We start from the raw sequence: 20,356 nt of genomic DNA, 5'->3' as shown, positions 1-20,356 counted from the left end.
GTTACCAGGGGCTGCAGGGAGAGATGTAAGGACTGTTAAGGAGAATGAATTTGGGGAGGGAGTAGTGATGAAAATGTCCCAAATATGGTGATGGTTGCACAACTCATAAATATACTAATACTAAAACCCAGTGAATTGTACATTTTTTGTGGGTTAATTGTATGGTATATGAATTACGTATCTCAATATAACTGTTATGTAAAATAATAAGGCAACCAACTTTTTCCTCAAAAACAACTGTAAACTGTTATTTATTTTTACTTAGCCTCATTCAGGTTTTAACTGGTGAAAAGTTTCTAACAGTCTAAACAACCGAATGTGATTTAATTCCAGGTCCTACCCTTTGCACATCTCATAGCCAAGCAAGCTCATTCCCCAAGGATCAATTTCCCCCAAATGTGGCTTTTAAGAAAGCTATGTAAGCAACAGCTGTTGATTTCACTCAAATAGGATATAAACATAACTGGAAGTAGATGTGAATATATAATACCTTGAGCTGAGTCTTTTTGTCTGGAATCTGGACAAAGTAAACGGGGGGAAAAGCAATCTTGCATGGAAATGTAATCATTTTTTCGAGCTAGAGAAGGAAATGAAAAAGTTACAAACATTTCTATTATGCGGAAGAAAAAGAAACTACTTAATATGCTAAGGATCTCTTCAAAGACTCAAACCATACCCTAATTGGTCCCATTTTGTTTCTTCTATGAAGATTGAAATCTCATACCGTAAACAGACATCGTCCTAAGATCTTCTCACTCCTGAAAGCTCATGATGTCCCCACACCTTAAACAAAATCATTTCATTGCCCCTCCCAGTACTATTGAAAAAAAACTTACCTAATTTCCTTAATTCCCGCATTGTTTCAAAGGGTGTTGCAGAAAAGTGTCCGTTGAACTAAGTCGACGCATTCTCACAAATCATTCCAGATCCTCCGGGGTCACATACCGACGCCCAAACATACCAACAGCTCCTACATTATCTCCGCCTCAGGGAAGTAACCAATTACAACGCAAAAAAATAAATTAAAAAAATGCCTCTCTAAATAACTTATTTTTGGCCCAATTTGTCTTCAATATTTCTAGAGTACACGCGCTTATTCCTCCCCCTTCTACCCATCATTATCTTCCATTTCTTTTCAGCCGGAGACCCATCGCCCCTGGATTCTCCGTAACGTTGGTCTTGCCTCTCCGCTTCTCATTCTCAGGGTTAGCCTCACAAAAAGCGCGATGGCACTGGATTTAACCACAGCGGGTGAAAACAACAGAAAAATAGGCCCATTACAGCAAAACGCCCTAACCACCCTCGAACAGAGAGGGAGGGGCGATCAAGTGCGTCTTCGTGCCCTTGACCTTTCCGATTGGCTGCTGAGATATCACGTAGCCTGTGATTGGTCACGGCGTCTAGCGTAGCGCCCACAGGAAGGAAGGGTAAGAATCCTGCGCCTTAAAAGCCCGCCTTTCAGACAAATAAAGGTCGCGGACTCTCAGCGGGTAGAACTAAGTTTCTCGTGATTCATGCTGTTCCGGGGGCGCCGGAAGTGGGACCCCACATTGGAAGAAGATGGCCCGAAGTTGCTCCGCCGTGGGTTGCAGCACCCGGGACACCCTGCAGAGCCGCAAGCACGGCTACTCTTTCCATCAGTGCGTGAGAGCAACCTCCGACCTGTCTTAACTTCTGGCACTGCCAGGCGGGCCGTAGGCGGGCCGTAGGCGGGGGGCGGGGGGGCGGAGAGGGATGGAATAGGGGGGGTGCTGAGTGTGGCTGAGTGTGGCGCCGTCCACGTGACGTGCTTGACCTCAGTAACGTGGGACTAAGGGAAGGGAACCAGGGAACTGTGAGGGTTAAAATCGTTCGTTTTTTCCCGCTCAGTGATTACCTCCAAATTGCTGATACTTTCTCAATGCCTACTGCTTGCCTATGGCTTTTCGCGACAGTTACTTGAAAGGAATTGTGCTTCCTTTCTGTCTTATTTAACGTGAGGAGACGGGAAGGGAGGGGAATTTGAAAGAGCTGTTGAAGGCGTGCGCTTCCATTTAGTATATGGGTTGCTCATGGGCGTGAGTCCAGGTCAGTTTTCACCAGTAGTGCCGGTCATTACAAGTTGTTCAATGTAGTCGCCGAGCGCTACAAGACCGGACGTATTCTTGCTGAATCTGGTCATGGTAAGGGACTCTCCTTTGGCTCAAGAGGAGGGCAGATCTTCAGACCAATCTAAATTGAACCCACATCTATGGCCCAGGATTAAAATCAATGTTCAAGACACATTGGGAAATAGAAACGTGGGTAAAACGTCCTCAGAGACAGATGTATACTTTAAAAAGAGGTAAACTAATCCTGGCGGAGTGGCTCAGTTATTTGGAGCGTTGTCTGGTACACCAAAAAGGTTGTGGGTTCCATCCGGTCAGGGCACTTACGTTGCGATTGGATCCCCAATTAGGGCGCAAGGGGGAGGCAATCAACAGACTGAAGTTTCGATGGATGTTTCTCTTACATGGATGTTTCTCTCTGTCCCTCTCTCCCCTCTTCTACATCCCTCCCCCCTCCTCTCTAAAAATCAATAAACAATATTCTCCAGTGAGGATTAAAAAAAAAAAAAAAGTAACCAATTAAGGTAATGTGAAATGTAGAGTTAAGCCATTGACAAAGCACTTTTTAAAAAAAATACATATTTTTATTGATTTCGGAGAGGGAGAGAGAGAGAAATATCAATGATGAGAGAGAATCATTGATCAGCTTCCTCCTGCATGTCCCCCACCGGGGATCTAGCCTGCAACCTGGGCATGTGCCCTGACTGGGAATCCAACTGGAACCTCATATTTATGGGTCGCACAACCACCGAGCCACATCTGCCGGGCCAAGGGTATTCTTTAAGACGAGGAAGAAGGAGGGAAAAAGATAAATGAACAATAAAATGGGAATAAGTATATATCTATCAACAATTGTATCTAAAAGTAAATGAACAAGGAATCTAATGAACAAAATAAACTGATGAATAAAATAAAATTAGAGGCATGGAACAGACTGAGGAATCTCAGAGTGGGGTAGAAAGAGATTAACCAAAAAATCTTATATGCATTACCTATGGACACAGACACTGGGTGAATGCCTGGGGTGGGGCAGAAATGGGGCGGAGGAGGGCATTGGGGGTAAAAAAAGGGGGACACTTGTAATACTCCCAACAATAAAGATTTTTTAAAAATTCAGGAGTGGATTAGCTGGGTGTTACAGGGTGTCATAAGATTGAAGGCTTGCTGGGCAGTGTGGCCCAGTGGTTGAGCTTGACCCATGAACCAGGAAGTGGGGGTTCTATTTCCGGTCAGGGCACAAGCAGGGGTTTCCTTAATGGGGGGCGTGCAGGAGGCAGCTGACTGATGATTCTCATCGCTGATGTTTCTATCCCTCTCCCTTCCTCTCTGAAATCAATGAAAATATTTTATAAAAAGGAAAGACTGAATAAGGCTTGACTGAGGCTGAAGGGGCTTTTTTCCAACAAGGCTCACTCACAGGTCCTTCTGCTGGAGGCCTGGGTTTCTTGCCAAGTGGAGCTCATGGGGCTGCTTATGACATGGCAGATAACTTCCACTTGGAGAAAAACCATTCAATAGAGTAAGGAGTAAGCCTCAGTGCCTTTTACCATCCAGTTTCATTGCCCACTGTCACTTCTGCTCTTTTTGTATTCCTTAGAAGCAAATCACTAACTCTAGCCCACACTCAAGGGGAGGGGAATTAGCTTCACCTCTTGGAAGGAAGAGTTCCAAAGAATCTGTGGACCTGGTTTAATATCGTCATGGGGGGAAAATTGCCAGAAAAGGAAAACACATTAAGTCTGAGCTGATTCTGTTCAGTGTAGGCAGTAAAGGCAAAATGTGGTAGGATATTTAATATAAGGATTACCCCCATACAAATTGGAACAGACAGGATCACTATTGAATTTCTGGATTCAGAAATATGAAATAATTTTGAAAAATGAAATCAGATTAAATTAAACTTTAACTGGACTTGATGTTTATATAAAGCAGTTAAATAATAAATGGGTTCATATCTGCTGTATCATTACTATAACATTTTCATGTTAATAAAACTTTAATATGATTGCTGTAGATTTCCAACTGATACCATACTGCGCTCAAAATGGATCAGGGCTGTTAATCGCGTGGACCCCAGAAGCAAAAAGATTTGGATCCCAGGACCAAGTGCTATGCTATGTTCCAAACATTTTCTCGAAAGTGACTTTGAGTCATATGGCTTAAGAAGAATGCTGAAAAAAGGAGCTGTGCCTTCTGTTTCTCTATACAAGGTACTTAAATCTAGGTGTAAACAAAACTAAATTTTACTGAGCCTTTAAGAATGAAAGATAGCTTACATTATAGCTAAAGTCTGCAAAAATTTAAAAAACAAAACAAAAAACTTTACGTCTTAAATCCAATAAATTTTAAATGCTTAGAAAATTAGTTTTGTTTTGTTTACATTTATTTTTTTTTAAATAAATCTTTATTCAGATTATTACAATTATTTCTCCTTTTTCCCCCCATAGCTCCCCTCCACCCATTTCCCACCCCACCTTCTGCCCTTACCTCCCCCCCACAGTCCTCATCCATAGGTGTATGATTTTTGTCCATTCTCTTCATGAATCCCACATACCCCTTTCCCCCTGAGAATTATCAGTCCACTCCCTTTCTATGCCCCTGATTCTATTATATTCACCAGATTATTCTGTTCCTCAGGTTTTTAATTCACTTGATTTTTAGGTTCGCTTGTTGATAGATATGTATTTGTTGTTCATAATTTTTCTCTTTACTTTTTTCTTCTTCCTCTTCTTTAAGAATACCTTTCAGCATTTCATATAATACTGGTTTGGTGGTGATGAACTCCTTCAGCTTTTTCTTATCTGTGAAGCTCTTTATCTGCCCTTCAATTCTGAATGATAGCTTTGCTGGGTAGAGTAATCTTGGTTGTAGGTTCTTGCTATTCATCACATTGAAAATTTCTTGCCACTCCCGTCTGGCCTGCATAGTTTCTGTTGAGAAGTCAGCTGACAGTCGTATGGGCGCTCCCTTGTAGGTAATTAACTGTTTTTCTCTTGCTGCTTTTAATATTCTCTCTTTGTCTTTTGCTCTTGGCATTTTAATTATGATGTGTCTTGGTGTGGTCCTCTTTGGATTCCTTTTGTTTGGGGTTCTGTGGGCTTCCTGGACTTGTAAGTCTATTTCTTTCACCAGGTGGGGGAAGTTTTCGGTCATTATTTCTTCAAATAGGTTTTCAGTATCTTGCTCTCTCTCTTCTTCTGGCACCCCCATAATTCTGATGTTGGTACGCTTGAAGTTGTCCCAGAGTCTTCTTACATTATCTTCAACTTTTGGGATTTTTTTTTTTTTTGCTTTTTGCTTTTTCGGTTGAGTGTTTTTTGCTTCTTTGTATTTCAATTCTTTGACTTGATTCTTGTGTTCCTCTATTCTGTTTCTGGGTCTCTGTATAATATTTTTTATTTCAGTCAGTGTATGTTTAATTTCTAGTTGGTCCTTTTTCATATCTTCGAGGGTCTCGTTATATTTATCAGCCTTTTCTAGGATATTCTTAAAAAGTCTTATAACCGTGGTTTTGAATTCTATATCCAGTCGTTTGTTTTCCTCCATTTCTTTCGTTTGTGATCTGATTCTTTGACCCCGCATTTTCATTGATTCCCTGAGTTGGTAAGGTAGATATTTGTGCTAGGTTTCCAATATGGCCCAGTGGGTCTGCTTCCCCAGTTAACCTGAGGTGGACACTCTTGGTGCACCCCTTTGTGGACTGTGTGTACAGCCTTGTTGTAATTAAGTCTTGATTGTTGTTGGTATCACTGGGAAGAATTGACCTCCGGGCCAGTTGGCTGTAAGGATCAGCTGTGTCTATGCTGGGAGAAGTTCGGTGCTGGAGACAGCCTTATAGGATTAGACTTGCCAAATTGCAATAGCCTCTGTGCTCAGCTTGGATGGGGTGGAGTCTCAGTCTTGGCTTCCTGTCAGCCTTGCCCTTGCGCGCATGTGCGCTTTCAGTCCTCCACCTTCCCCAGCTCGAGTCTCCGCCTGAGAGTCCAGACTCCCCCCACAAGAGCGTGGGTCCTCAGGGGCTCGCCTGGAACTGGGGTTCACTGCAGTCAGAACTGGGGCTCTGCAGTCAGAATCCTCTGACTCCCTTCCACTAGGGAAAGCCTGTGGCAACTTCCGCAGCCTTTGTGCGCACTGGCACGCGCACGCGCACTTTCAGTCCTTTGCCTTCCCCGGCTCCCGAGTCTCCGCCCGAGAGTCCAGACTCCCCCCACAAGAGCGTGGGTCCCCAGGGGCTCGCCTGGAACTGGGGTTCACTGCAGTCAGAACTGGGGCTCTGCAGTCAGAATCCTCTGACTCCCTTCCACTAGGGAAAGCCTGTGGCAACTTCCGCAGCCTTTGTGCGCACTGGCACGCGCACGCGCACTTTCAGTCCTTTGCCTTCCCCGGCTCCCGAGTCTCCGCCCGAGAGTCCAGACTCCCCCCACAAGAGCGTGGGTCCCCAGGGGCTCGCCTGGAACTGGGGTTCACTGCAGTCAGAACTGGGGCTCTGCAGTCAGAATCCTCTGACTCCCTTCCACTAGGGAAAGCCTGTGGCAACTTCCGCAGCCTTTGTGCGCACTGGCCCGCGCGCGCGCGCCTTCAGACCTAACTGGGATTCAGTGCGGTCGGAGGCTTCCTTCCCCCTTCTGCCAGAGAAAGTCAGCCAGGCTCTCAGCCGCCCTTCCTCTCTGCGCACACAAAGCCCCTTTGCCATACCTCCAATTCTCTGTGAGCTTTTCTCTTTGCTTCTAGTTGTAGAATTTTCACTCAGCCAGCTTTCCTGTGGTTCTGGATGGTGTCCGTTCTGTCTTTTAGTTGTAGTTTTGAAATTGTTGTGCGAGGCAGCAGTTTAGGTGTTTACCTATGCCGCCATCTTGGTTTTTCCTTGTTTACATTTAAATCTATAATATTAGTCATACTGCTTTTGGAGCTTGATAAAAAGTAAGGTATATAAATGCAGGTCATATGTGTAGATATACATAGAGGTTACTAACCTGATCACAAAAATCAACTTGGGGGCATAAAAAAGCCTGGACTTAGAATTCAGGCTTTTACATATGTGACAGTTTTGTTTTTTTTTAATGTTTTTTTTTGTTTGTTTGTTTGTTTTCAGAGAAGAAGGGAGAGGGAGAGAGATAGAAACATCAACGATGAGAGAGAATCGTTGACCAGCTGCCTCATGTACACCCCACACCAGGGATTGAGCTGGCAGCCTAGGCATGTGCTCCAACCTGGAATCTAACTGTGACCTCCTGGTTCCTAGGTAGACGCTCAACCATTGAGCCATGCCAGCTGGCCCATATGTGACAGTTTTCATAATACTTTGAAATTACCCCCCTTTTTTGGCTCCTCCCAAGGATGTTCCTGATTTTGACGAACGATACACCTAATTATTAGTGTTGACATAGAGGAATATACAGAAATAGAAGACTTTCTATAAGTCAGTCACCAGTATTGGCTCGAAAGTCGATGCTCAGCCACTGACCACACTGGCCGAGCTGATTGTTTTTATTTTATCCTTTGACCCCTTAGCCATACTCTTGTACATGGCTCAGTCACTATACAGACTGCATAGTCATCTATTTTAGCCTGCTACTACTACCCTTACCTTCCTCTTATTCAATGGAGTCTACTTCTTTTGGTGTTTTTTCTTATTCCCCTATTCAAAAGAATAATAGATGGTGTTAAATCCAAACTCATAAGTTCCAAAGCTTCCTATTTAACTGATCTGTGTATTTCTAATTGCTTTGAACTATTGTTTTGAACCACATATACTTACCCACAGTAAATTGACTTGTTTTCATGCTTTTGTGCAAAATCAATAATAGTTACTATTTATTAAGACCTACAATAGTTAGGCATTATACTAGGAGATTTACATAAATTCTTGTATCCTCAAAACAAATGAGGAGATGCATGATTGTAGAGATTAGGTGATAGCTAACAAGTGAGGGAGCCGGAATTCGAACACTGGTTAGTCTTACTAGTAATTCCAATGCTCAGGCTCTATCCACTATGCCTTCCTTTTTGCACAAGTAACTTCGCTGTCCCCTCCATTAAGCCATGTTATTGCTCCTTCAAAGAACTACTCAAAACTCATATATATACACAAATTACCACCTTTCTCTAGTTACTTTAATCATTTCAGAAACTTTCAGCATCGTATTACTATTTCTGTATAGATGCAAAAAAAAAGAAACCCCGTTTACATTGTCCTACAGAGTATACATTTTTTAAAAATCAGAGATTATGACCTCTCTTTCATAACTGACTCCACAGCAACCAGGTGAGTGCTTTGTGTTTAGTGGTATTATAGATAATCTTCTGTATGATAATTTCTAAAATAATTGTAGTTTTTTATTTCTGTCATAGGTTCTTCAAGGTGTACATCAAAACGGTAAAGCAAGACAGAAAATCCTAAAAGAGCCACTTCCTGATGATTCTGAAGAGGTTGCTACTGAGGACCATAACTACAGTTTAAAGAGACCTTTGACAGCAGCAGAGAATCTGGCCGAAGTGCAACAGATGCTGCCATTGTCCAAAAAAAGACTTGTTCCTGTCAAAAACTACAGGATGATCAAGAAGAGAGAGGGTTTACAATTAATTGATGCACTGGTAGAAGAGAGACTACTTTCTGAAGAATCAGAGTGTCTGCTACGAGCACAATTTTCAGGTATGCTCCCCAATAACTTGTAATATTTACAAAATAGCTCTTAAGTTTTCTGAAATATCTTAAGTACCTGTATTTACTTTGCTATTGCTTATGAAAACACGCTTTTTGGCTGAGAAGTGAAAAATCTCCATAGCATAAGCAAGAAGAATGAAAAGAAATCACCAAAATCCTTTTATGGTTTTCCAATTTTAAAAGTAATATGTTTATTATAAGAAAAGCAAAGAAGCTGAAACCGGTTTGGCTCAGTGGATAGAGCGTCGGCCTGTGGACTGAAGAGTCCTGGGTTCGATTCCGGTCAAGGGCATGTACCTTGGTTGCGGGCACATCCCCAGTGGGAGGTGTGCAGGAGGCAGCTGATGGATGTTTCTCTCTCATCGAAGTTTCTAGCTCTCTATCCCTCTCCCTTCCTCTCTGTAAAATATCAATAAAATATATTTTTTAAAAAAAAAGAAAGAAAAGCAAAGAAGTATATAAATGATAAAAATAACAGATAATCCTATTACCCAGAGTTGAGATCAGATGGTTTATACCAGATAGTGTACTTTTCACTTTTTATAAGATGTTTTTATTGATTTCAGAGAGGAAGGGAGAGGAAGAGAGAGATAAAAATATCAGTGATGAGAGTGAATCATCAATCAGCTGTCTCCTGCACCCCAACCCCCACCCCCTATCTCCACCTTGGGGTATGACCTCAGAAACCTGGGCATGTGCTCTGACCAGGAATGGAACCGCCACCTCCTGGTTCATAGGCTGATGGTCAACCACTGAGCAACACCAGCCAGGCTCAAATTCTTTACAGTTTTAACTGCTACATAATTTATCACTAAAGTCCTTTTACAGTGGAGTTGAACTAGATAATTTGCAGAATCCCTTTGAGTTTGAAAATTGTATGAATCTCCAAATATTTTCTAAAATATTCCATAGAATAAATATATGTGTCCATTTGAAAAACTACCTAGTTTTTATGAACCAGGATTTTTAAAGAGGGGCAAAATAAGAATTGCCAACTTACTCTTTGATGAGAGAAGCAGATAATTTGGATTTACATTCTGGTGACTAAGGAGCATGTCCTGCTTCTAGAAGAGTAGGTATCACTAGTGGAGAATATTTTGTGTTTTTCCAAGTGAGGAATAGAGGTAATTAATAGATGTCCCACCAGGAACAGGGGTGCTTGTTTTGTTTTTTTCTCAGCGGTAGGAAAGATTGTCTGTTCAATCCAAATAGTACCCTATCCCCAGAAATGTTTCTCATGACTAATTTTTACCCTCATATAAATGTAACCAGGGAACAAATAAAACAAAAAATCTCCTCATAATCAAGAGGCTTAATTTTATCCAGTTATTTTCTTTTCTTTCCTGTATCTCTAAAAATTTCCACTTAGGCTGTCAGTGAAGTCAAATACAGTGATTCAAGTGGAAACTTTTTTCTTCCCTCTTTCTAGTGAAATGATTCAAGATGAACAGAATAAGTTGGTCAATAGGCTCCAAGATAGGATATTAATCTCTGAACAAAATCAGTTAAAATGTGATTGTATTTGAATTTTGGTGCCCATGCGTTTTAAATGAAAATTTTACGCTCTATACCTGAAAATGTTACTGTATACGTTTTTCATCACAAAAGAATAAATAAATTTATTTTAACAGATTTTAAATGGGAATTGTACAACTGGAGTGAAACATCTGAGTACTCTACAGAAATGAAGCAATTTGCATGTACACTCTATTTGTGCAGTAGCAAAGCCTATGATTATATAAGAAAGATTCTTAAACTGCCTCATTCTTCCATCCTGAGAACGTAAGTGAATTACTTTATTGCATTATAGAGATTTAGGCTATTAGTATTCACACTCCTTTATTAGTCCATTTTCTCTTTTTAAAAACTTCCTATTTGGTGTTTACATATTAGCACAATCAATGTTTTCACCAACAAAATGAAGACATATAGTCTGACATCTTTTGCATCTGCTAAATGATAGAGACATTCTGAGTGATAAAATTCAAATCTTGAAGTGTTGGAATTTCTAATACACTTCAGTAGTTTTAATATGTGACTATCGTAGAAAATCTAGAATGGTTCTAGAATGATAGCATTGGTTTGAAGCAAAGAACAAAAATCTGAATTTTGCCCTAGCTGGGTTGGCTTAGTGGATAAAGCATCAGCCTGCAGACTGAAGGGTCCCAGGTTCGATTCTTTCAAGGGCACGTGCCCAGGTTGCGGGCTTGATCCCCAGTAAGGGGCGTGCAGGAGGCAGCCAATCAATGATTCTCTCTCATCATTGATGTTTCTATCTTTCCCTCTCCCTTCCTCTCTGAAATCAATAAAAATTATATTTTTTTAAACTGAATTTTTTAAAGCTCTGAACAACCTTCATTGGTAGTTTGATACCAATGAAGGTTGTCCAGAGCCCAGATTATAATAAATAATTTTTTTGGATTTGTGATCAAAATACAAAGATATTTGTAATTTTCTTAGTGTAAAGCAAATAACACAAAGACTGTATTGTAATATTTTATAAAATTAATACTCAATTTTTACTGTTTCTGTCACTGGTTTTACTGATTTCTCTTTTATTTATTTACTTGGCTTAAACAACAGAAATTTATTGTCTCAGAGTTCTGGAGGCTAGAAGTCCAAAATCAAGGTGTCTGCAGGGTTAGTTCCTACTAAGGGCTGTGAGGGAAGGGTCTATTCCATGCCTCTCTCCTTGACTTGTAGATGGTAGTCTTCTCTTGTGTTTCTTCACCTCATCTTCCATTATGTGTTTCTTGGTCTAAGTTCCCTCTTTTTATGAGGACACAGTCATGTTGGGGTGACCTCATTTTAGCTTGATTACCGTTATAAAGACCCTATCTCCAAATTAGGTCACATTCTGAGGTATTGGGGATTAGAGTTATAATATAACATTTTTGAGGGGCACAATTCAACCCATACTGGTTACTTTCCTGCTGCATAAGCCTTGCATTTCCCATAGTCTTAAGGCCAATTCCTTCCTGTGGCTTACTGAGCTTCTTGCGATGTGGCTCCTCCTGGCCCTGCAGCTTCTCTCTTACCTTCCACTCTGCCCTCTTGCTCCAGTTGTAAGGCATTTCTTGCTTCTTGCTTTAGGGACTTACCATTCCATGTGCCTGAAATGCCCATTCTTTCTGTTAGTACTAATGATTGATCCTCACCTTTCAGACTCAGACTAGGTATTACATCCTTTCAGAAGCCTGGCCTACCATTCTTCTCCCAATTCTGGATTAGGCACCTCTCTTGCACACACTATATGGAACTGAATCTTAAGTACAGTAACACTGTATTCCACACTATACTATGAGCTGCCCAAGTATGAGGCCTACATCTGGTTCTTTGTTATACCCAAACACCTTAACCATGAGGAGTGCTTGGAACACAATGATCCCTTGATGAATATTTGTGCAATTGAAAGAATGCCTAGATGGCAATTAGGATTTTGAATAGCTATAAGAAAGAAATACAGTGTATCTCAAGTTGCTGTCTAAAAACCAGCACTCCATTTAATTGGAGTTGGGGCAGAGACCAGGCAGGAATGACAGGAGCCATCTATCTCTTCTGGAAGGTGCCTCTTGGTTTCTTGTTGCTTCAACTTGAAAACAGAGTCACAGGGGCTCTGAGTTGAAGAAACTCTTAGATACCATGTAGTTAAACCCCCTCATTTTAAAGAAGGGAGAAATTGAGGCCTGGTGGGAGAAAGGGCCTCAATTATCATAACATTTTTTTTTTTTTTTCATTTTGGGGAAAACATCTTTTTTTAAAAATTGAGATGTGATTGACATAAAATTCTATTAGTTTCAGGTGTACATTTATTCAATATTTGTATATATTGTAAATTGATCACCACAATAAGTCTAGTTAACATTCGTCACACACATAACATTTTTTTCTTGTGGTGAGAACTTTTTCTTTTTTTGGTTAATCCTCACCTGAGGATAGTTTCTCCATTGACTTTTGGAGAAGAGTGCAGGGAGGGAGGGGAGGAGAAAGAGAGAGAAAAACATCGATGTGAGAGAGACACATTGATTGTTTACCTCCTGCATGTGCCCCAACCAGGGCTGGGGATGGAACCCACAACTCAGGTACACACCCTTGACCAGGAATGGAACCTGTAACTCTTTGGTCCATGGGCCAGTGCTCCAACCACTTAACCCCGTGGTCGGCAAACCACTGCTCGCGAGCCACACGCGGCTCTTTGGCCCCTTGAGTGTGGCTCTTCCACAAAATTCCATGGCCTGGGTGAGTCTATTTTGAAGAAGTGGCATTAGAAGAAGTTTAAGTTTAAAAAATTGGCTCTCAAAAGAAATTTCAATCGTTGTACTGTTGATATTTGGCTCTGTTGACTAATGAGTTTGCCAATCACTGACTTAACCAAACTGGCCAGGTAGTAATGAGAACTTTAAGATGTATTCTCTTTGCAACTTTCAAATATACAATACACTATTATTTACTATAGTCACCAGACTGTACATTATATCCTCTCTTAAAAAATGAATGAGAATTTTTCTCCATATACACTATTAAAATACTACTACTAAAACATTTAGAAATTAGAGAAAGGAAGGAAAAGTCATTAATTGTTCCTCTACATTATATATAAGCAGTTATTATTACCATTCAGGGAATTTTCTAACAGGTTTTTTTCTGGACTTATATTACTAGTTTTTTACATAGTTGTGATCTTTTTTTTAAAATATATTTTTATTTATTTCAGAGAGGAAGGAAGAGGGAGAGAGAAATAGAAACATCAATGATGACAGAGAATCACCGATCGGCTGCCTCCCGCAGGCCCCCCACTGGGTATCGAGCCCGCCACCCAGGCATGTGCCCTTGACTGGAGTCGAACCCAAGACCCCTCAGTCCGCAGGCCGACGCTCTATCCACCGAACCAAACCAGCCAGGGCTAGTTGTGATCTTTAATAACTGCATAGTATCAGGGAATTGTATCCTAGTAACTCAGGCATTCTCCAGCTATTGGACATTTACATTGGAGACTCCCTTAGTTGCCCCTAAAAGTATACTTTTGAAGCTATAAGGAGCAACGAGAAAAACTGAATAAGGCATCAACAAAGCTGGGTTTCACACTTGTGTGTAACTAGCAGCACAATATAGGTCAAGAGGCTTAACCTTTCCTTCTGTCCCAGATTCCTAACTATAAAATGAAGTAGATATACTAAACGTCCCCAAAGTTTCCTTCCCCTTCAACAATTTTCTCATTTCAGTGAATTTACAGGTCAGACTGGTTTATGAACTAAATTCTAACCACATCAATTAGAACAAACTGAGTAATTGATTTCTATACTTTTAAAAGAAATGAGAAATGAAAAATTATTTTGTGGTATGTTTGAATCTTAAAATACTACTCTGTTTCTAAGTTTCTCTATTACCTTACTATTTTATGATAATTCTATTTACTTGAGAATTTGGCTACTTACACTTGGCTTTATTTCTTTAGAGATTTAAGGCTACTTCAGTACCATTTAAGGCATTTTCTCTCTCTTCTTTAAAAAAAGAAGTATGCTTTTTATTTATTTTAGAGAGAGAGCAAGGGAGAGGGAGAGAGAAAGAAACATCGATGAGAGAGAAATATCCATCAGCTGCCTTCTGCACACCCCCAGTGGGGATTGAGCCCACAACCTGGGCATGTGCTCTAAACAGGAATCAAATTGTCCTCTTGGTGCATGGGTCAATAACGCTTAACCAGAGCCACACCTGCCGGGCAGCATTTTTCTCTCTTTAAATTTTTTAAATTTCTTCATTTGTGTCTTATATTTTTCAATTTTTATATTTTCCAGATGGTTATCCAAATGCAAACCCAGTCCAGGTTTCAACAGCAACGTTTTTTCTTTTCTTCAACAAAGAGTAGAGAATGGAGACCAGCTATATCAGTATTGTTCACTGATAATAAAGGGTGTATCTCTCAAGCAACAGGTTCAATGGGATCCCAGCAGTCAACATTTGCAAGGGTTTATGGACTTTGGTCTTGGCAAACTTGATGCTGATGAAATGCCACTTGCCTCAGAAACTATTTTGTTGATGGCAGTGGGTATTTGTGGTCATTGGAAAACACCTCTTGGTTATTTTTTTGTAAACAGAGCGTCTGGATATTTGCAAGCTCAGCTGCTTCGTCTTACTATTGGCAAACTGAGTGACATAGGGATCACAGTTGTGGCTGTTACGTCTGATACTACAGCTCAGAGTGTTCAAATGGCAAAAGCATTGGGGATACACATTGATGAAGACAACATGAAGTACACATTCCAGCATCCTTCATCTTCTAGTCAACAGATTGCATACTTCTTTGATTCTTGCCACTTGGTTAGATTAATAAGAAATGCATTTCAGAGTTTGCAAAGCATTCAGTTTAATAAGGGCACAGCACATTGGCAGCACCTTGTGGAGTTAGTAGCACTAGAGGAGCAGGAATTATCAAATATGGAAAGAATCCCAAGAAAACTTGCATATTTGAAAAACCATGTACTAAAAGTGAATTCAGCTGCCCAACTCTTCACTGAGAGTGTGGCCAGTGCGTTGGAATGTTTGCTGTCATTAAGCTTGCCACCTTTTCAAAATTGTATTGGTACCATCCACTTTGTACGCTTAATTAATAATCTCTTTGACATTTTTAATAGTAGGAACTATTATGGAAAGGGACTTAAAGGACCTCTAATGCTTGCAACTTTTAATAAAATTAATCAGGTATTAACTGAAGCCAAGACGATTTTTGTTACATTATCTGATACTAGCAATAATCAAATAATTAAAGGTAAGCGGAAACTAGGATTCTTGGGATTTTTGCTTAATGCTGAGAGCTTAAAATGGCTCTATCAAAATTATGTTTTCCCAACGGTAAGGCCTTTTCCATATCTTCTTACTTACAAATTCAGTCAAGACCATCTGGAATTATTTCTAAAGATGCTTAGAAAAATACTAGCAACGAGTTCTAACCCTACCTGCATGGCATTCGAGAAAGCTTACCATAATTTGGAGACCAGATACAGATTACAAGATGAAGTTTTTCTAAGTGATCTGAGCATCCTAGACATCTCAATTGCTCGAAGGACAGACATAAACCTTTGGACAGTTCAACGTCAATATGGTGTCAACATTATAAAGACTCCTTTTCACAATGAGGATATTTGCCAAGACTGGTCTAATTGTTCACTAAGTGAGGCTTTACTAGACCTATCAGATTATAGGCGAAATCTCACCTGTTGTGCTGGTTATATTGCAGATACATTATCAACTCTTTCAACTTGTGAGGACTGCGTCAGTGCACTGTATGCATCGGATCTCAAAGCCTCTAAAATTGGGTCACTGTTGTGTGTTAAAAAGAAGAATGGTTTGCATATCCCTTCAGAAAGTTTGTGTCGAGTCATAAACATTTGTGAGCAGGTTGTAAGAACCCATTCAAGAATGGCAGTTTCTGAACGACTTCCTAAACAGAGGCAATTTTATCTTCAACAGGAAATATTATGTGAGCTTTCTGGACATAGTTATCTTTTTGTAGATTTAGATGAGCATCTCTTTGATGGAGAAGTGTGTGCCATCAATCACTTTGTAAAGTTACTAAAGGATATAATAATCTGCTTCTTAAAGTTGAGAGCTAAAGATATAGCTCATTTCCCTATAAAACACCAGCCAGAAAGACTTCAAATGAAAATGTCAAGGAAACACTGGTCATCTTTAGAGGATTGCAAATGTTTAAGTTTTGCTAATACCAATAAATTCAGGCATCTGCTAAGTAACCATGGATATCCATCCAAATGAGAGACCCAAAATATATTTAAATTTATATTAAGAATAGTTGGTCAACATTTATTTTCAAGTTCAACCTACCATATTTTCTAAATTGACCATTCTGCACAGTGGACAGGTTTGTATTCTTAGAATTTACAACTTGTATATTTTATAAAATCTGCTTGAACTTTGGTATGGTTTGCGGCATTTTCAAGTTACCAACCTGTACAAAGCAGTAAGAGCGGACTAAACAAGAAGTACTGGCTTTGAATTTCGTACCATAAGACTGAATAATGTGACTGGACATAATTTTAATTTGTTCAATCTACTTTAAAAACGAGAAAATAACAAGTAGGAGTCACCAACACATTGACTCCTTTTACAAATAGACTACAGTCTTAAAAAGAGCTTTGGTTGACAGAATACCTTGAATATAATTTTAATGTATGGTTTTAGATTTAGGCTAAATTTAAATATCAGATACCACAAAGTCCCTTTGCCAGGGTATCCTAAAATAGAAATACTTATGCTTTATCAGACAGACAGTAAGCACCTGAGCCATGAAATAGTTCCTTGTGCTGCAGTGAAGCTGGGGATTTTAGTTTTAGGGACGTACTCAGGTGATGTAATTTTCACAATTTATTGTCTCTGGACTTTGAAATAGTACTTTTGAATAATAGAGTGGATAATTACTTGACTCCTATTGAAAGAGCCCAATGCTCCTCAGCAAATGAGGAGAAGCCTTTATGTCAATTTCTGCTTTTCTGAAGCCTACTTGTATTTACAGGGAGGCTAAAATAATGAAACATTTCAGTGTTGAATGAATAATGGAATTTTATTAATAATAATTTGGGAAAAGATGGTCAATTGAGATAAGGTTTTACAGAAATTTAGGAGTAACTTACATACTGTCAAAGATGGAAATATAATGCCAATTTTCTCACACCCAGAGTTGAAAAGATAAATAGAAAAACATGTAGGTATATGTACTTTCATAATTGGAAGTATTTTAATGGATAAAAGAAGCAGCAAGCACATTATTCACCTGTGTATGTAAAACACTGTTATTGAATGAATGTTAAAAAGTACAGTTAATAAGAAAACTAAAAATTGCAAAAGATTATTTTACTGGGTAAAAGTTGAGTTTTATTAATTGAAATTTACCCTAAATAGTGTATTTTAATATTTTTTATATTCTACCTCAAAGGCTTAAGTTTTGAAATGTAATCAGAGTTGCACTGCAATTTATATTAAGAACTATTGCTGAGAAGTCTGAACATTGTGGTTTTTGTCTTGTTTGCCATAGAATTAGTTTAGATTCACCAGGATAAATCTTATTTAAAGGAAACCTGTTTGTAAGTCACCACCTTTATAAATCCACCTTTAATAAGTTTTATAACTGAATAAGTTTTCTATCTGATCTTTACTAAAAACTAGTTCATATCTGTAGTGTCTTAGTTACTTTGACGAATGTACTAATATATTCTTATTTTAGAAATTGGTGGTTTGCATTAAGTGCTGGATAAATTGGAAAAACATTGAAGATAATACTTCCATTATTGCCTTTAGCACAGTTAATTGCTTTTGCTCTAGGGAAAGTGTGATATGGAATTTTTTAAATAGTCATGTTTGATTAGGGTTAGTTTATAAATTTTACTCAGCACCTTTGTCCTTTTTTTCTTTGGAGAAAACTAACATTCTCTTTAGAAATGTATTCTTCCTAATTTTCAACAAACAGTACTGGAACAATTGTATATCATCATGCAAAAGTATTAACTCTAAATAGATCAAAAATCTAAATGTAAGAGGTAAAGCTATAAAACTCTTAGAAGAAAAGAGAGTCGGGAACTTACATTGTGATAGTTTCTTAGATATGACACCAAAAGCACCATCAACAAAAAATAAATAGGACTTCATCAAAATTAAAAATTTGTGCTTCAGAGGACAACATCCATAAAGTAAGACAACCCACAGAATGGGAGAAAATTTTTACAAATCATTTGGTAGAGGATTTGTATCTAGAATATACAAAGAACTTTCATAACTCCATAGTAAATGACAATCCAATTTTTAAAATGGGTAAAGACTATGAGTAGACATTCTTCAAAGGAGATCTACAAAGGGCCTGTAAACACCAGGATATATGTTGGACATTAGCCATCTGGGAAATGCAAATCAAAACCACAATGAGATACACTTTATACCCACTAGGATGGCTATAATAAAAAAGATGTGTTAGCAAGAATGTGGAGAAGTTGGAATCCTTATACATTGGTGATGAGAATGGAGATCCTGGAAACCAGCCTGGCAGTTCTTCAAAAGGTTAAAGAGAGTTACCAAATGACCCAGCAGTTCTACTGACAGGCATATACCCAAGAGAAATAAAAACATGTCCATGTGAAAAAGACGATGTCCCACTAATGAATGATAAATAAAAATGTGTTGTATTCATACAGTAGGTCACATGGTAAATGTATATTTTACAACGATCTGCCAGAACTGTTTTTTTTCCACGTGACTGTACTTTACATTTCAACCAGTAATGTACGAAATTTCCTGTTGCTCTGCTTCCGCCCCAGTATTGGGTTTTGTTTTGAATTAGCCATTGAAATGGGCATGCGTGATATTTCATTGTCGCTTTAAATTTCTTAATAGCTAATGATGAGCATCTCTTTGTAGGTTTATTTGCCATCCACATAATTTTATTTTTAAAAATATATTTCTATTGATTTGAGAGGAAGGGAAAGGGAGAGATAGAAACATCAATGATGAGAGACAATCATCCATTGTCTGCCTCCTGCACGCCCCCTACTGGGGATTGACCTTGCAACCCAGGCATGTGCCATAACGGGGAATCAAACCATGACCTCCTGGTTCATAGGTTGATGCTCAACCACTGAGCCATGCTGATTGGGGCCATCCACGTTTTAGGTGAAATGTTCAAATCTTTTGCCCACATTTGAGAAGGTTTTCTTATTGATCATTAATTACATATTCTGCACGTAAGTGTACTATCAGATGTGTTTTGCAAATATTTTTTCCTAGTCTATGGCTTTTTGTGTGCTTTGAAGAGCAGACATTAATTTTGTTAAGTCCAATATATTGATTTTTCTTTCTTCTTAGTTTCATATCTAAGAAATCTTTAACTCAAGGTCACATTTTTTTATCTTCCTGTTTTCTAGACATTTTGTAGTTTTAGGGTTTACATTTAGATTATAATCCATTTTCAGCTAATTTTGGTGTGTCGTATAAATTGTTTGGATGTTCATATATGGATTATCCCAGTACCATTTGTTAAAAAAGACTATTCTTTCTTTAGTGAATTACTTTTGAGCCCTTGTCAAAATTTGACAATATATAGATGTCTATTTCTGACTCTATTCTGTTCTCTTTAACTTTTACCAATACCACAGTCTTGATTAGCTTTAATGTGTTTAAATCAGATTGGAGTCCTTCAATTTCATACTTTTTTTCAAAAGTATTTGGCTATTCTAGTTGTACCTTTCTATGTAAATTTTATAGTGAACTAGTTGAATTTTACAAAAATTCCTTCTAGGATTTTGACAAGTTATGTTGAATCCATAGATTAATTTAGGGAGAAACTTAATAATGAATGTTCCAATCCATAAACATGGTATCTCTCTTTTTGAGGTATTTGATTATTAGAAATCAGTGTTTCCTACATTTCACTTACAGACCTTGTACATATTTTTGTTACATTTCATGTTTTGTGGTGCTGCTATAAATGGTCATTTTAAAATCTGTTTCTAAATGTTGATTGCTACTGTATACAAATACACTTCAGCATACTGACCTTGTTAGTCCTAGTGCTTTTTAAAAAAAGATTATTTGACTTTCCTATATC

At 38.8% G+C, this 20,356-nt stretch overlaps 2 protein-coding genes across 4 annotated transcripts in view; one reads left to right on the top strand and one right to left on the bottom strand.

The window, feature by feature from the left end:
• The window catches only part of SEC31A (SEC31 homolog A, COPII coat complex component), a gene marked incomplete at its 5' end in the record, with an annotated part of 91,216 nt that extends 89,861 nt beyond the window's left edge, over window positions 1-1,355 (bottom strand). For all 3 annotated transcript variants that reach the window (XM_080674927.1, XM_080674928.1, XM_080674932.1), the window contains 2 exons: window positions 491-577; window positions 837-1,355. The remainder of the gene's footprint in view (window positions 1-490; window positions 578-836) is intronic.
• Window positions 1,356-1,453: 98 nt separating this feature from the next.
• THAP9 (THAP domain containing 9) lies at window positions 1,454-18,976 on the top strand. The gene is made up of 5 exons (XM_080675129.1): window positions 1,454-1,640; window positions 4,102-4,297; window positions 8,439-8,739; window positions 10,383-10,533; window positions 14,547-18,976. The coding sequence occupies exons 1-5, from the start codon at window positions 1,561-1,563 to the stop codon at window positions 16,519-16,521; spliced, it is 2,703 nt and encodes a 900-aa protein (XP_080531255.1). The 5' UTR covers window positions 1,454-1,560; the 3' UTR covers window positions 16,522-18,976.
• Window positions 18,977-20,356: the final 1,380 nt, after the last annotated feature.

This window comes from Plecotus auritus (assembly GCF_963455305.1).
Source record: "Plecotus auritus genome assembly, chromosome: 1".
In the NCBI taxonomy this organism is placed as follows: domain Eukaryota; kingdom Metazoa; phylum Chordata; class Mammalia; order Chiroptera; family Vespertilionidae; genus Plecotus; species Plecotus auritus.
The sequence above is the reverse complement of the archived record's forward strand: the minus strand, read 5'-3'. Positions and strand labels throughout refer to the sequence as shown.